This window comes from Centruroides sculpturatus, unplaced genomic scaffold (genome assembly GCF_000671375.1).
Source record: "Centruroides sculpturatus isolate CEXI.00-Female unplaced genomic scaffold, Cexi_2.0 scaffold24, whole genome shotgun sequence".
NCBI lineage: Eukaryota > Metazoa > Arthropoda > Arachnida > Scorpiones > Buthidae > Centruroides > Centruroides sculpturatus.
Window position 1 is genome coordinate 1,305,102 of NW_019384375.1, and position 18,879 is coordinate 1,323,980.

Consider the following 18,879-nt stretch of genomic DNA (forward strand, 5'->3'; position numbering starts at 1 on the left):
AGTATTTAGAAAAGCTAAGAGTTAAAATAAATTCCAAAAAATCAACAATTATGATATTTAGAAATGGAAGTAACGTATCCAAAAAGCACATGTCTTTCTTCATTAATAAAGAAGAAGTGAAGATAGTGAAGGAAATTAAATTTTTAGGAGTTACATTCACACCTAATCTCTCGTTCGAAAAACATTATAAAAATTCACTAAGTAAAGCAAAAATTGCAATAAATAATTTAATTGGTCTATTCTGCAAGACAAAAATAAAGAACATACGTATACATTTTCAGTTATTTAATTCGATTGTGATGAACTCAATGGGATATGCTGCCCCAATTTGGAGCATGGAAAAATTTAATGACTTTGAGAAAATACAGAATATATTCATACGTAAGATATTCCAGCTGGAATACAATATCCCGGGTAGTGCCTTAAGATTAGAAACACATAGATTCAGAATAAATACTATACTAATAAAAAGATATTTAAAGTTTTTACAAAAAATTATTAAGGCTGAAGATATAACAACAAAATTGCTGTTCTTACTACATCACAAATCAAGGGAAACAGACTTAAGACGAAGTTGGATAATTCAGTTATCGAAGATAGTTAATAAATATGGATTTTCTATTAAACTGGTTATGGATCGTAATTATGATATAGAGCAATATAGTAAAGAAATAATACATAGAGTTATGGAATACTCTATTATCCAAGACGTGGAAGATATACGAAAACGAGAAAATACAAGCTGGTATGCAACAATTTTAAATTATCCTGTAAATAACAACTATATATTGACAAATATAGCTTTTAACGTTAAAAAGTTTTTTATACAGATTAGGTTAAATAAATACGGAATAATTATAAATGACAAATATATAGATTACACCCAATCTAAATGTCCAAATTGCACCAAAAATTTATCTAAAATTCATATTTTATGTGAAAATTGCGACGAAAAGGATAAACTACAAAGGCTCCAGATTGGGACGCTAGCTAAATGTACTAGTGAGCTAGAAATGTACAAGACATTAGATAGAGCTGATGTTAACACAATTTATAAGTTGTATAATTATGTTAAACAACTAATTAAATAATAATTATGTCAAATTATTAATATAATTGTATAGACTGATAAATAGAAAATATTAATATTGTTAAAAAAAAATTATTATATGAGATGTTAATATGTGTTAATTCAAAATTAAAACGCCCTTGTAACAGGCGAAAGCCTTCTACTCCAATAAAGATTACTTACTTAAAAAAAAAAAAAATGAAAATTCTGACCAGTGAATTACAAGTAAATAGGCAATAGTAACAAGAGCACAGTTACTTACTTTTGCTATTTGACTTAATTCTCTAATATGTAATCCAGACATATGGAAAAAAAGACAAAAGACTGGAAAGTTCTTGAAATATATGTCTCATTTTATTGACACAGTTACAGACTAATTTTAAAGCCAGATTCAATGAACAGCACAGCATTTTTTAATGAAAGTAATAATAATTTTATAAGGTGAGTTGTTACTTATATATTTTTTTATATAACTCCCATAAACTTGATTTTTTTCCCTGTATTTATTGGCATTCCATCTATTACAAGGAAAGTTGCAAATTTAAAGATTTGTTATTGTTGTGTGATTGCCAACCATAGAACTACAAGCATTTTGTACAGAATACAACAGTTCTGTAGTTCCTCAATAATTTAGTTCACTTGTGCTAAGGAAATATTGCTCCACTTTTCCCCATTTTCTTGATTGCTTTTGTGAGGATGTAGATTTTATCTAATTGTGTATAAGCTGCACATACATCACACCTCAATGAAAGTGATGGAATAGCTTCAGTTTAAATTTTTGCCAATGAATCTTCATTGATTTGCACAATACATTACAAATATTTCTTGTGAGAGGCCAGTATCAAATATTGACAGTTAATATTGTCAAGAATGCAAGATGTTTGATTTTCATTATACAAAAAAGAAGTTGCAGCTTATAATATTATCACTCTGGCAAGGAATGAAAATTCAGAAAGTGTAACTTTTTGCATTATCATATGCATATATCATCAGATCATCTACTTTGTTTCCTAGGTCATTGTTTAATCCACAATATTTTCCTTTTATTATTGAAATTGATTTTTTTACTTTTTTATGACAATCAATATCAATAATTTAAATATGTTTTTGCATTTAATATGATGATGTTTTAAATGGTTTGTTTCCAGCACATTTCAAAATATGGTGCAGTCTTTGGCAGTTGAATTTATGACTTTTTTGAGTAGTGTCTTACAATTTCAGGAAATTTTTATATATTTGACATTTAACATAATGCCTACTTTTTAAATGATAATGCTTAAGTGCAGAATTGATGACTCTCTTATCATTAGACATTTTTGATTCTTCAGTTTTGGTTTTGAATTGAAAATTTTAGTACTAGTGAGACCCTGAGGGATAGTACTTGTACTCTCATCACTCTCTTTTCTGTGATCATTTATTCATATTGATAAGGAGTCAAACCTATTTGAAAAAAATAATAATGGAAATAATAATGCCCTTCCACAGTCAGTTGTAATGATAATTGTATGCATAAATGTATACAATTAAGAATAAAAGAACACTAATACAACATCAGCAAAAACAAATATAGTACTCAATAAAAATATATTCTAAAAAGAACCAATGGAGTCAGATAATCTATTTTTTACTTTATTGCACTATTCACTAGTACACGGAAAACTAGTGAATAGTGCAATACGGTAAAAAAAAAAAAATATAGTAGTGCACTAGCCCAGTTTACTAGTGAGCCTGAGGTGTTTCCATGTTGGGACCAAATAAAGAAGATATTCAATGAGCAAAAGCTAAGAACATTGGAAGTTGTTGAGATCTTAAATGCAAAAATTAAGTGCAATTGCATTAATTATAAAAATAGTGAAACTAGAGGTGAAAGTCACTTGGCACTAAATTGGGGCTATACGCTGGATGTTTAAAAAGTTCCAAGCTGGATGGAAGTCTTCACAAATTGAATGTGTGAAGATTTCCACCTCTTTCCTGAACTGAAAATGTGCCTAGGAGGGCAGAGATTTGAGACTAATGACAATCTTTAAAACAATGTTAAGGTCCATCTCAAGTCACTTCTGGCAGCATTTTATTAAGAGGGGATTGCAAAGCTTGTCCACAGATATGACAAATGCGTCAATTTTCATGGTGATTATGTTGAAAAGTAATCATGTTTGTACCTAACTTTTGGTAATAAATTTATTTTGTTATTTACATTGTTTTTGTTTCATAGTCCATCGGAGATTAAAAAAAAACTGCCTACGTACTTTTAAAATAAATATTCTTTCATAACACCAATGGATAGTTGTGTGGCTTAGCTTTTTGTACTAATATTTGGTTTCTACAGTTATTTATATTTTATTTCATTCTATATTTAATGTTGTAATGGTAGAATATTTTAATTGGTGTCATGTTGCATTTGAACATTTTGGAATACCATGTCTAAATTTTTAAATAATGTTATGTTGTTTGAACATTCTAGTTTAGAATACTCTGTAGAATATTTGAGTTTAGAATAGTTTAAAAACCTAACTCATGCCTCTTAAAGAGCCAAAAATGGTTTTTCTATTTAAAAGTTTTTTGCTGTAAAGAGTACAGAAAGTGCTGAGTTGCTTATAATACAATACAATACTATTGTATTAAAGCCTTTTATTTAAAGCACTTTCATCTTTAGGATAATTATGGCTTTAGTCTGACATCAAAATACTTTCAATGAATACTGAAGTAGTATTGTATCATCAAATTTGTGCAATTAATTTTTATGTGACTTTTTAAAAGTTAAAGATTAATGAGAGAAGCTTATATGTATATATAAGTATATTTGTTTCTAAAATTTTTTCCTAGATTTAAGATAGAAAATAAAAAAATAATATAGATTTTATAAATAATTGTCCAATTGTAAGTTGTATTCAATAGTTACTATTGTATAGATTACATTATTTTACAGTATTTAATATTAATTTAATATAATTAATACATAATAAAATATTAATTTCATTATAATAATTTTTATTTAGAAATGTGAAGAAACATCTGATGAACTTACAGATGAAGAAATTAAAACAAATTTGCAAGATTTTCAAGTAACAAATCTCGGAATGTTATCTAATTATATTCCATACATATCTCCAGTTGAAAATGCCACTGAATTTATAAGTATTCCAAATTGTGAAATTGGACAAATTATCCGAAATATGAGTTGTGGTAATTGCATATTAAATTCTATATCAATAATAGTCTAAGCTGGTACTTCACAGTATATGAAGACACTAAACACAACTTACATACTTTTCCAGAAACTGAACTTAATCAAAACAAATGTACAGAATGAAATTTAAATAGAGATTCTATTTTTGGAATAAAATGTTTAAAAAGATGTAATATATATCAAAGAACATTTTATTCCAAAAATATTTGGTTTGTCCAAAAAATAAAAATACAACAGCCAGTATTCATTCAAAACATTTTTATTTGACCAAACATCCACTACACCTTATTTACTAGAACACGTGTTATTTTTCTATATAATTGCTGCTATTGCCCAAACACTTGTTAAGTCTGGGTACAGATTTCATGCAATTCTCTTATTGTGAGACACTGATTTGCATGAATTACTTCCTCAGTTATTTGAAGAGGTCAGAGCTAGTCTTCCACTCTTGTGTTCATCACAAACATCAGTCCTGCCTCCAGAGAATACACAGCACCACTTTCTTACATTTTGTTGATTCATAAAGTTCCCATAAACAAAAATATCTGCTGGGCACTCATCTTTTACATTGAGAAAATGCATGACAGAGCACACTTCACATTTGGCAGGATTCTGAATTGTGCAGCCATTGTAAACATACTACTCAAACTAGACTTAGCATAGCAATGATAAATGACTGCAAAAAGAGTGCAAGAGGCTCAAGGTCAAATCAACTGTTGTCAACATATGCATCAAAACATTAATTTTCTGCTTATGTGTGATATATCTTTATTTTTCGGACATGCCTTATAAAATTTTTATTTAAATTTTATTATGTAACTTAACAAAGGCTTATCAATCAGTTGAAAATGTTTATTTTGATTAAATTTAGTTGCTGTAAAAGTATGTAAGCTGTGTTTAATGTCTTCATATAAATTTTACAATTATATTTTTATACAGCAATTAATATATGAGATAACTTTATTTAAATGAGTATCATAATTATACAAAGTAAAAAGATTACAAATATATTTTATTCTAAAACTGTCAACTTGGACTACTTTCTTTCCTTGTTAATAGCCAATATACTAGTGTAATAGTCCTATTAATCCAATAAGTCCATGTTGACAATTTTGGAATAAAATAATAGTTAAGGACATTAAGGCAAGTAAATTTAAATTACATAGTTTTTTATTTATTGGATAAATGTATTTTATTAAATTAATAAAATGTACATTTTAAAATGTATTCAGACTGTATTTTAGAATTTATATATTTTATCATGAAATTACTGAAAAGAATATACTGAGTATTAGAAATTTCATGTGCATCATAAAAACAATTTTCTTTCGTAACCAATTACAAAGAAAAATGATACTTCATATATAGATAAATTACACATGAAGATTTTCGATTAGTAAATATCAAAACTGATAATAAAAGTTTTTATCATCATCAGTTTTGACATTTTATGAGTGTGGTTTTTTTTAATAAATTCATAATAATATATGTATATTTTAAAAATAAATGCATTCTGAATATATTATATAACTTAATTAATATCAACTTTTTCATTTAAAATGGAACATTCTGTATATTTTTACATGTTTTGATTCTTCTTTAAATTAAACTTTGAACACATATATCTAAAGTAACCAGATCACAAAATGTAAAAAGTGGGATATTAAGTCATATGCTTTGATGTGACATCAGATGAGTCATATCATTGATTCCAAGTCAACACTCATTGTTTTTGATGACAGATGCTGTAAACAACCAATGAACATTTTACTTTTTCATACATTTTGTTTATAAATTAATGAACTACAGAGATAACAACAATAAACACTTAGTTATGGCTCAGACTGTAAGTTTATTGCTTTAAGTGCCATATTCTTTAACTCAAGGGGAGACTCAGAAATGTATTTCATGGATTTGGATCAGCCTTTGCATGGTTATTTTAGGTATTATAAAGTATCTCTGCAAAGTTGTAAATTTTATTTCTGTTTTATTTCAGAAACTTGCAATTTCAGGTCAAGATTGTAGTCATTTTAGATCACAGAAATTGATAGATTTTGAAAAAAAAAACAAATAATTTTCAAGTACATATGTGAAAATTAAGAATCGCAAACAGTATGTGAAAAATCAGAAAAGAGATATAAACAATTTCATGATGGTTAACATGCTGAGATGTAGACAATCCATGCAAAGGATCACCATTAGAATCAGTATTGCATGAAAATATTTTTACACCAGTTGAAAGAAAAGTTAAAAAGTTTCTTTGTTTTCAGTGAGGTCACATAGCCATACATAACCATTCCTGATGATCAATGTTTTAAGTTGTTGCCTTTCCAACTCTGTGATTGAACGTTGGTAAATATAATGGGTGCTGCCTTCTGATATGCCACAAGCTGGGCACAAGTTGTCTCCAGGGAGAACCTCTTAAAATACACATTGAATTTTCCATGGTTGGTGAAAATTGCACAGTGTGGTGATTGATCTTGATCTATTCATTGGAGAGTAACTGTTTTATATCTGGAAAAAAATCAGAATGCAAGTTGTTATTTTCATTTTATTAATGAGAGGGCAGAGGCACAATCAGAGGCAAATATGATATCCTTGTTGTCAAATGCTGATTCACACCAACCAATCACTTAAAGAATTGCAAGAAGCTTTACTTGGAAGACTGGGTAAAAAGACCCCAGGCAGAACTATTCATGGTGAATTTCTTCATTGCCTTCAAAAACAACAAAACTGCTTCCAATCTGATTATTGCATCCTGAACTCTCCATGAAGACCATGATAGTGGAATTTTCAGGATAGCCCTTGTAGAATTGATGATTGATGATGTAGGGGCTGATAGAATTTCAGAAGGATTTGCTTTTCTAGGTCTGTGGAGCAAATAACACCTGATTGCAGCTGAATGTCTCCATCCCATTTAATGTGCTAAATTTTTTTTGTATAGATTAATGACTCTATCTGCTGGAGGTCTTTCTCAGATCCACAGGCTAGAATTGGATGTTGTGCAAAAAGCTTTTGTGATTAATAGTAGTGCTCTTTGCTACAACCAGCAGTTGAAACCAATTTACCTGAAAATTGTGAAGACCAAAAACATTGATGTAGCCTTCAGAAAGAATCCTCCCATATACTCCCTGCTGATGAAAGTACTTGATAATGTATTTGGAATTTTTCTCCCAGTTGTTTACTTCATCCCAGTCATCCACACCACCCTTGAGTAACAAATGGAATACATTAGCACCACAACATGCCTGCTCAAACAATGTTTAAAAAAATATAACCTTAATTAAAAAGTAGCATTATATGACTATGTTAGTCAGCATGGCCATGGAACACCAAATCCAAGTACACATAGATGGAGCCTGACTACCACATGTACCTAGAACACAATTGTCTCTCATACACCTGGAAAAGCTAGAGATATATAGGGCATATAAGAAAAATAAGGCCATAAATTTCAAAGATAGAAACTCTAGCATGGAAATCTCTTTTTGAAGTCCAGAAATAAATACTAAATGTAACATCAACAACCAATCAGATGATGACTCTTCCTGTAAATTACAACATTCAATTCATCTGCATTCTTTTTTGAACATATTTAATATTATCCAAAATTATTGAAAACCTTTCTTTATTATTAAATATTTTTCATTTCTTTGCTAGAGTTTTTTGTTTTTATTTTTCATTCTTTAATATTATTATTATCTAGTTTATGTGATCAACTCATAAACTGGATAATAATAATAATCATCTAATTCATTCAATTCATAATTCATCTAATTCATTACAAATAATTGTAATTCATCTAATTCACTAATAACTACTTTTTTCAAATACAAGTAGTTATTTGAGAGCATAGTTATTAATGAAATATTTTTCAGAAAAGAAACAGCAACCAGTTATTAATAAAATTCTATTTTTTTAATCAAATTGATAAACAATGAAGCATAATTTCTTTTATTTATTAGTTTTTAAGTAAATAAAGGTATGAAAATATGTTAAAGACGATGATCCAAATTTATTTATCCCATTTATATTTCTGCAGAGCATAATTCTTAAGATGAATTCTTCAATCATAGTTATTGGTTATTAATAAACAAAGACCATTTAATCATGGCAGCATGTACACAGCTTTATTTGTCTGCCAAGAGAAAGAAAAGATGATTAAATAAAAATAAGAGGACAACAGAATGGGCTGAAAAGTAATCAAAGAATACAATGCAATATATTGTATTTACAAATTTTTTCATACAAAACAAATGGATCAAAATAAGTAAAATAAACGTTAAATGTAATTGTTATCATTAATACTAATACGATAATCAATAGCTAGATAATTACTGATCATATGACCATTAGGATAATGGGACACACAAAAAGTTTGTCTGTTGATAGGGATAGGCAGTAAACACTGCACATATAACCAATATCCAGTGAAAAGAAACTACAAGAAAGGTGGCAATGTCTATTAAACACAGATGAAAACGTTTGTTTTCTTGTAGTTTCTTCTTGCTTGATATTAGTTATAGGTACAGTGTTTATTAACATATACTCAGTTTCAGTGATTAAAGGGTTAGGCAATTTTATATATGCCAACATTATCTAACATTTGCAGTGATTTTTGGTATTGCTAGTCTAATTTACTCCTGAAGATTTGCTAATATTGAAGAGGGTTTAGCATAAATAGTAATTTTTAGGAGTAAAATTGAAAATCTAAATAAAAGATCAGATGCCCTTACTAGTTAACTAATTGGACCATTAGTTCCAATCCAGTGATTATATCATATAAAATTGTTGTAAGGCATAAATGTTATGCAGTAAGATACTGTTTTGTTTGAAGAACACTTATCTATCAAATAATTATAATTCATTTAAATCATTTTTAATCAATTGTTCAATTAAAGTTCTTTCAAAGTGTCTATAGCAGTGAAAAAAATTCAAAATAATGTCTTACCATGCTGCTATACCTTTTTTTGAATATTTGTGAATCTGATTTTTGAGTATCTCAGTGTATTTGGAATGTAAATAAGAATCAAAATATGAAAAAATATACAATGTGTTCCTTTTGAAATAAACATATTCAGGTTACTTTAAATTAAATAAAAATTATCATCATCATAATATATTTTTCATTAACAAATTTTTATATTTAGTTTACTAATAATTTTAATATTCAAAAAATTATATGTTAAAAGTATACTTATATTGATACAAAATATGTTATAAATGCAAAAAAATTCTTGCAAAATATTTTTATTTTGTATAATTTCAACATATTTCAGTATTCATTGTGGGTATAATTGTGTATCTTAAGTATGAAAATAAAATTTTAAAAAATAAAATTCAATTTACACAGCTGCAAAGTGTGTCAAAAACTCTACAGCTAAAAATAATTTACTAATAATCTTAAAAATTTGCTTTAGTAGATTTTTTTTCTTCCAACTTTTCATTGTCAATTAGTCTTTGTTTTGGCAACTGCAGTTTTACTAACTACCATTTTTCTTCTTAATTGTAAGTCCCATAGTTGAGAGGGAATGCCTATATTTTTAGGCAAGCTGAGGCTGAAACCAAACACTTAAGAAAGTGATGATTAATGTCCATTAGTCATTGTCAATGGACATTAATCATTATTTCCTTAAGTATTTAGTATTATTATTTGTAAAAACAAATTTAATTCTTTGTCAGAAATGTATATTACATATAGGATTGCTAGATGTTCCTGTTTTCCAGGATTATCCTGGATTTTTTCAAACTGCCATCTAATGACAGGAGGACTGTAAACTTAGTATTCCTATTGACTTTATTTTAAAAACGGTTCCTACAATTTTTTTTTTTTATTTTTCCACATTTTCAATACATTTCTGTCACTGGCAGAATAAAAATACACATCTGTTGCATGTCCTGGAATTAAAGCATTTCAGTATCTTTTATCATTTTGTCCCAGATTTTATTCCCATTTACCTGACAACTCTAATTATATAATTGTTTTTATTGCAATAAAATGGCAATGCTATTTGTCTTGTTATTATTTCTTCTTCAAATAATTAAAAAAAAAGGTAATTTACAAATATCATTTAATGAGTATTTCATTCCAATTGAGTAACATATGTAAGCTAGGAATAAATAATACTGTAATTTAAGAATTAATAAAAAAAAATTTATTTATTTGTCACTAGCCTAAAATATAAAGAAACATTCATCAATGAAATATAATCTGAAGCCATCAGACAATAATAAATTTCATAGAGATAAATTAGAAGAGATAAATCATAAAGTTTTTTCAGAATATTACATGGTTTATTTTGTACTCTTTTCTAACTGCACTTACAAATAAATAACTAAACCTTACAAACCTTTAAAATGCAGTCTATTTTATTATAGGTTTGTAAGGTTTGGCTTATTTTGTAAATCATTGAAAATGATTTGTATAAAGGAATCAGTGAATCTATATGAGAGTTGAAAATGAATTTATTTATGAATATATGAATACAAAATGAGTTCATTTACAAATATATTAATATATTATTTTTAGTAAGTTGTCCGCAAGGAACATTCTATGACCAAACATCAAAAGAATGTCTGTCTTGTCCTGTGGGGACTTTTCAAGATAAAGAAGCCAAAATATCCTGTAAGCAATGTCCAAATGGAACATCAACAGTAAATAAAAATGCAAAATCTATAGAAGAATGTAAAGGTAAGAATAAAACTATGTAGTTATACTTTTCTATTAAATCAGCTAAAATGATATATTGGAACTTTTAAAATAAAATAAAATACTTGTGAGATTGCTGAATTATGCTTTCAAGTTAGAATAGAAGAGAAGTGCAGATTTATATGTGGATGTGATAGACACTGAGATAAACTCAACAGTTACAAAAAAATTATCCCAATTTATTTAAACAAAACAAAAAAAAACAAGCTTACAGAAATAATGTTCTGGGTGTAGAGCAAGACTGCGAATCTTCTTGTAAAAGAGTTCTGAGAGAAGGATTCTTCTGTTTTGTCTGCCTTAGGGTGATGTTAAAAGTCCATAGAAGAAGTGATGTCAGTCCAGAAACAGAAGGTGAAGTGGAGAATGCAATCAAGTAAGGTCTGACACTCGTGAGAAATCAGAGGAAGAAACTCTATTGTCCTTGAAATTTAGAGTTTTTATTATTTTCTGTCTCTGTCCATTCCAATTGATTGCCTTTCCTCATCCTCACTTTTTAAGTGGTAGTTCTTTCATTAATAAGTGTAATTGTGGAATGAGTCAAAATCAAATTAAATTCAATCCCAACCAAAGATAGTTGATCTTAGGACTTACAATGTCTAGTTTTCCTGTCTTGTTTCTGAGAAAAAATTTTTATTTTTCATTATTGTTATTATTATTATTAATTTTTCCTTTTATAAAAAGAAAAATTATATTTTAAAATATTAATGAATTTAGTGTGGTTCTGGGACATTTCCAGAGCTTCACACACTTCTACATTATTAATAATGTCATAACTTAACTTGAACAAAGGAATGTACTACAAATAATTACCTTTAATTTTCCAGCAATTTGTTGTATATTTCAAACTATGATAAAACCTCTAATCTCAAATTGTCTTCCTCAAGTTACTCCTTAACTCAAACTGGATTATTATTAGTCTTAGTGGACTAATACTGGATTATTATTAGTCCATTCTATATAACATAACATATTTTTCTATTTCTAAAGTTAAACAAAATTTAACTCCTTAAGCCAATCTAGTCAAACTCAGAAGATACTGACTAACCTATTAATTAAACTTATACAATACACCCAAACTCCAGCATAAAATGAATTAATTAAAAATAAAGAAAAAAAAAACATTTTCTGTGATACTAAAGCCATCATTTTCAGGTTATTCAGTCTTTTGAATGTAGAATAACATTTGTATTGGAATATTTTTAATTTCAAATATTAGACTGTCATGTGCTATGGAGTCTTTAAACATTGGATGTTTTGATTGATCCATTACATTAGTCACATGTCTGGCCATGCAATGTAGTTTTTCCAATCTTGCATAATGTCCTCCAAGCATGGATCAAGGAGTTGCTGTTTTTATAGTTAATGATGGAGTCCCTTATTACATTATAAATTTTGATATTTTTTTATGATATATATATGTAAGTCTTGCCTAGTCCAGGTGTGTGTGGCTGTCTATCTGCAAAGCTAGGATGGATAAGACAGCAGAGCTTCACACATTTCCATAAGTTTGTTTTTTCTTTTTATACCAAAGTTAGGTATTCTTAGAGATGCAGATACAGCGGTGTAGTAGCAGTCCCAACACATTGTAGTCTCTTTCATATTTTATCATCCATTATATGTATAAAGTATACACCTGTACTTTATTTCTGTTGTAGATGTCCTCATTATTTTTCAGTAAGGTTTAGATCATCAGACTTCTCATTTATTCCAATAAAATTGTTCTTGTTCTGCAATCTTACTGTAGTTATAGGCTAGCAGTTTGTTGTATGATACACTTTTGTATTGGCACGCTACCTCTTTTTTTCCTCAGTGTGTTTAGTACTCTTTAATGAGCCCTTCAATGACTTTAGCACTGTAATCATGTTGCACTGCTAGGTTTTTAATGTACTTAAGTTCCTTCTTCTTGCTTTCGCATTCAAAAAAGGATGAGTGGGTATGTGCTCCTTTTATTAAGGATTTAAAGCTTGCTAATTTAAATATGAAAGTATTATGTGAGTGTGCTGGTATGAACATTGAGAGGAAGGTTGGTTTTCTATATACCATGGTGGATAAGCCCATTTCCTTGCACCTTATTTTGATGTCCAGGAAATGTATCTCTGTTTGGTGTTCCTATTTCAAATTCAAAGTGAGATCATAAGGTAGTTGATAGTATGAATGTTTGGATGATAGTTTACTTTTTTGAATGATAAGAGTGTAATCCACATATCTAGTGTAAATTGGTCAGTGATCAGGATGTGGTATACTCCAAGAACACTTTGCAAATTTATTGGATCTTTGTCATTCCTGAGTAGTTTAAAGACATTAAATTTGCCTCCATTGATAGAACTCATTATCATTTTTAATATATGTTGACATTTATAACAGAAATTTACATTATAAATTATTTATGGGTTTAATTGTCAGCTGTATTGATATATTTTTATCCAATAGCACAACAGGTTAAAATATTTTGAATGGAATTCCAAAACATTGCTTGATTTTGTTGGATTTAGAATGTGTCTGATTATGGTCATTCAAAATAATGAAAATGTTAGCAATTTGTTAATATTTAAATATATTTCTGGAATTTAAAAGGTTTTGATTTTAGTTCATAACAAAAATATAACTCAGTAATAAATCTAGTAAATATTTGATTATCAGAAAAATTTAAATAATGCTATTTTACTCTTAATCTGTTATTTTAATTTATTTTTATTTATTTAAATTACAATTTATTATTATTATTTAATTTCTTTGGAAGGATTTTGTTCTCTGGGAACATATTCAGAAACAGGACTAGAAACATGTAAAGCTTGTCCAATTGGCACTTTCCAGAATTTACCTGGACAGAAAACTTGTAAAAACTGTACTACTGGTTTAACAACATGGACAGTTGGAGCAACATTATTATCAGACTGTACTAGTGAGTAATTAGAAGTAAAAAATTTATGTAATAAAAATTAAATTTTTAGATTTAAAAATTTATGGTAAAAATTATAACATTAATGTTGTAATTTATTGATTAGATATTTTAAACACACAGTATTCCTTCCACTTAAAATCAGCCCAACTGAGATGATGAAACATTAGTGAGGTAAATTTATATAAAATATTTAAAATAAAAAGTACATGAAACCAATCTCAGAACTAAACACAAACTGAAGAAAGTGACCTCAAAATTATTGAAGCTATTTACAAGTTTAGATCTGAACATGATTACACAGATGTGCATAGATACACAACAAAACTATTTTCATCATCATCTATAAATTTCTGAAAGTTTAAACAAAGTTTCCCTTTGTCTAAATCACTCAGATGTGAGATTTCTGTTCTCTGTTACTTCTCAACAAATGTCTACTTTCTTGTCAGCTTTTGTGTAGTCAACAAAAGAGTCTTTTCTTCAATATTCATTTTCTTAGAAATTCATCAAGAATCAAATACAAACCATAAAAAGTCATCACTCCATTCCTCTCTACTCAAAACACAAAGAAAAAACAAATATGCTGTTCCTCTTTACTCAACTCTCTTCTTCCTCACACAAAGTCAAAAGATTGTGTCATCTCTTCCTGTGTTTTTCATTCTTCAATTAAAGCATCTCATACCCCATTGACATAGTTCCTGGCTTTTGTCATATATAGCTGAACAGATTAATAACCATTAGAAACCAACCAATCCAGCCAACCAACCCTGAAACAAAGGAAAGGAAGAAAAATAAAAGATGATGGGTAGAGGGGGGAAAACAACAAAATGGCATACTTCAACATGCCACAATAGAAATTACCCTAAAATTATAAATGTAGGCTGTGGCCTAGACAAGGATATATTGATAAAATTCATTGTGTGTGGTCTATGCACAATGACAACTAGTATGTGAAAAACCTGTTATTGGTAAAAACTGTAACCATAGTAATAAAAGAAAAATGCAGTAAAATATACCAGTAATAATAATTTTAAAACAATTGTAAAAAATGACAAACAAAATAGCATACAATTAATTCTAGTACTTAGCACAGTAAGATTTATATAAATAATGTTATTTCTGATACTATTGGTTTTTATTCTGAAGTTATACCTAATACCTTGGGTATAGGTTGTGGCTTATATATGAGAGCAGTTCATCCCCAAAAGAGTCAACATTCCTTTACAACTTTTACAACTTTTGTTTTTGCTACTTATACATGAGGGTAACTCATAGCCAAGGTTTTAGGGTAAATTTGTTTTATCTATATATTGTATATTATTTCAAATGCTTTTGTTAACTTGATTTCATTAGAATTAGATATAACCTTTCATATTTAGTAATATTTAACTATTTAGCATTTATACTATAAATCAATACATAATTCAAAATTTAACATTAGACATGAATTGATAACCTTTTTTAATAAAAATAATTGCTTTTTCTTAAAATTTATAAGTTTAAAGAAAACTAGTTGCAAATCAAAATAGTTTGTTAAGCATATTTAATTTTACAGGAACATGCCCACCAGGAACATATTCTGATGTTGGATTTCTTCCTTGTGATCCTTGTCCACTTGGAACTTATCAAAATAAATCTCAACAAAAAGAATGCATTCCATGTCCTCCTGGTCTTACAACTAAAGTTGAAGGTGCTCATATTTTACAGTATTGTACAGGTATTTAGAATTTTCTTAATTATTTTTATTAAATGATGATAATTGAAAATTAAATAATTCATAATACAATAAAATAATTAAGTCAGTTTTACTTAAAATAAATATTTTGTATTTGATATATATTTGAAAATAATATTTGTTTAATTTATTCAGTTTAACTCTTCCTGTGCTATTGTGTTAAATACAGTATATTTGATTGGGGATTATTTAATTGTAAATATCTATGCTAGTGAGCAATCAAAAACTCAAAACCTATTATTTTAGGTAATGCTTACATTTAATTCCATGTATTCAGATTAAAATAACAAAATGTTTTTATTGTAATGAAATTGTGTGTGACTATTTTGCAAAAAAAAAAAATAGCATATAATATCAAGCATAGCATTATACAAATATGTTCATATAAAATAATCACAATATAAAAAAAAAAAGTATATTTACATGATTAAAAAAAGGGTCTTTATTTCTATCATAAGTGATATTGATTGCATAAGAATAGTTTATTTTTTTTTGATAAATATAAAATGAATAATGGAAACAATAACAGAATATCAAATTAATATAATTTATTGAGCTGAAAAGATATTTTTGTACTTTTTGTATTTTTAGGCTTTTATTTTCTTGTTCTTTTTATTATTTGTTTGTATTTTAACTGGGAATTTGTTTAGTCAGGGTAGTAATTATTAATTCATATGGACTTTACTGTAATAAAGAATAAATAAATATTTTGTGACAAGATGCAAGTCAGGCTATATGAATTAGTCAAGTGGTACTACTTATAATTATTTTAAAATTCCTTGAAAGGCAAGTATAGCATAGCTGATTTCAAAGAAGGATCAGCAATTGTTAACATCATCTTGAGTTTGTGATTTTCATTTTTATAAACAAAATTTTTTGAAGTTTTTTGGTGCATCTTAGACAGAAATAAGGTAGATATTCCACAAGCTGTATGAAAACTTAAGTCAGATGGATTCCCATCTCTCTCAAAAAGCAAATGGAATTTGAGACACAATGAGAACCATTCAAGTAGTGCCAAATTTTTTAAGTAATTTTATTGTAGTACTCTATCTACTTATAAGGTGAATTCACAATGAATGAACACAAATAGAATTCATACTTTATTTATATAATAATCTTGTAGATTATCTGAGAATTTTCTGGAAATATTTTTTGAGTATTGCAATCACTTACACAATCTTTTAAATATGAAAAGTTATAGAATTAAATTAAGGTACACTTTTTCATTTCTAAAGTTATTATATACATGTTGCCTTTTAATGAATATCAAATCCCAGCAAATAAACAGTAATAAACCAATAAATAAATACAAAATATAAATTATTCTCATAAATTATTCAAAATATAAATTATTATTATATATAATAAATAATATAAATTCCCTTTTTCTAATAGAAAAATAATTGTTTGCTAATTAAGAGAATTTTGCATAATAAAATTAAATAAAAAGTACTTTTAAGAATATAATCTCTAATTGCAAAATTTACATCTTTAAATTTTGCAAAGATTTATATCCAGTTCATATAGTATTAAGAACAATTTCAAGTGATTGAATAGTCTGAAATAGTAAGGTTTTTATTTATTTTAGTTCTCAATCAATCTAGTTAACAGTTTTATATTTTCAGCTTATGTTTGTAAGCACAAACATTAGAACAGTAAGCTATAGCAATACTCATTTTATTGCAAAAGTCAATTTTCCTGTAATATAAATACATATGCTTTGAAACAAACAAACTTGTAAAGAAATTTTACTTTTGTGAGACAAAAATAATTTTGTAATAAAATCCATATTTTAAAATTCTAAATAATGTACTACATCAGAGGAACTTGGAAGCTATGCTATTGGATGCAAAGATTTATAGCTTAGACATCAGTGTGAGGTCACATGATCTACATCCACATTTCTCAATCGATGGTCTGCAGAACTCTCTGAAGATCCATGGTTAATCATGGTTTGGGGTTTTAGTGGTCTGTGACATGAGAAAGGTTGTGAACTACTGATCTATATTGTAGCTTGATATTGGAGTGAAAGATATTTAATTTTGATAATTTGACTAAAAACGCCTGATTAGATGGTAAAAGGACAAAAGAGAACTCATTCTTACAAGGTAAAACTGTTTATTGAGAGAGAGAGCCATCCTTATAATACCTGTTAGATTTAGTTTTTTGCATAAAAGTTCACAACTCAGTTGGCTCATACTTTGATAGGCTGAATGTTCACATGAAGAAATTTGAAGATTTGCACAAGGAGAAAAGATGTATACAGGATTTGTGATATCACCAGATAGAGAGAACTATTAAATCCAGTCATAGAAAAATACACACATCTGAAAGTTTGGTGAAGGAAAAAAGAGTTGGCAGCTATGTAGAATACAGTTGGCAGAACAGGAATAATCCAGAAGACTGTGCAGCAGGCCAGACATAAAACCAAACAAGAGGGTCTTGCTTTTTCATAACTAGACAAAGGACACTCCATGCCCTTAGGACAGAGATTTTTATCAATTTGATCCTTCAATCTCATATTCTGACTGGTTTTGAATATTCTTTCTTATAAATTGATTGGTTTCTAGGTGAAATTAGAGACCTTAGACTATGAGAAAAGATCAATGTCAACAATTAATTTGTTGCTAAATTCACCAGCAGAAAATCCCCACCAGAAATGTTTGATGATCTTAGGACCTTTATTGTCTTAAATCAGACAGTGTTTATACTTCTCTTTGACAGTTATTGTTGTAAAGTTTGAAGTTATTTGTAAATTCAACAGGATGTAAACAATTTTTACTTTTGTTTCAAAAATTATTGAGGAAGAGGTGTTCATGTGAGTGTCAAGACATTTGTAGGACTCCATAACAAGTCACCTAAAACATACTGTACGTCTTTGTAATATAAATTCTAGTTTTAGATGTTCTCAAGTAAGTAAAAATACACAAAATTATCATGTTTACAATTATTGTTATCCTCCTGTTGTTAATAATTACTTCATATTAAAAAAATCCAGCAACAAGTCTTTAAATCCAGCAACAAACTTTCCCAGCAACATTTAAAACTGTTTGTGTGGTGCCATCTGTTATGATATTTTATTATTAAAAACTCTTTATATTTTTAATTATTATTGTGATGTTCAAAGTGACTAGAATAAAGACAAAGTATAATATAAAGAACAAAACTTTATTTTCATGTTTGAACATAAGATAAAAACCAGGTCCCAACTCTAGTGCGTCTCCCTATCATAGACACTTTTATACAGTGATATGATATAACCAACAATTACATACAAAGG

General features: G+C 27.8%; 1 protein-coding gene across 1 annotated transcript in view; it reads left to right on the forward strand.

Moving 5' to 3' along the window:
- LOC111616870 (sushi, von Willebrand factor type A, EGF and pentraxin domain-containing protein 1-like) overlaps positions 1–18,879 on the forward strand; it is a 184,934-nt gene that overhangs the window by 66,068 nt on the left and 99,987 nt on the right. The window contains exons 14-17 of the mRNA XM_023358224.1: positions 4,066–4,252; positions 10,786–10,947; positions 13,706–13,867; positions 15,420–15,581. Of these exons, the coding sequence (XP_023213992.1) occupies positions 4,066–4,252; positions 10,786–10,947; positions 13,706–13,867; positions 15,420–15,581 (673 nt within the window). The remainder of the gene's footprint in view (positions 1–4,065; positions 4,253–10,785; positions 10,948–13,705; positions 13,868–15,419; positions 15,582–18,879) is intronic.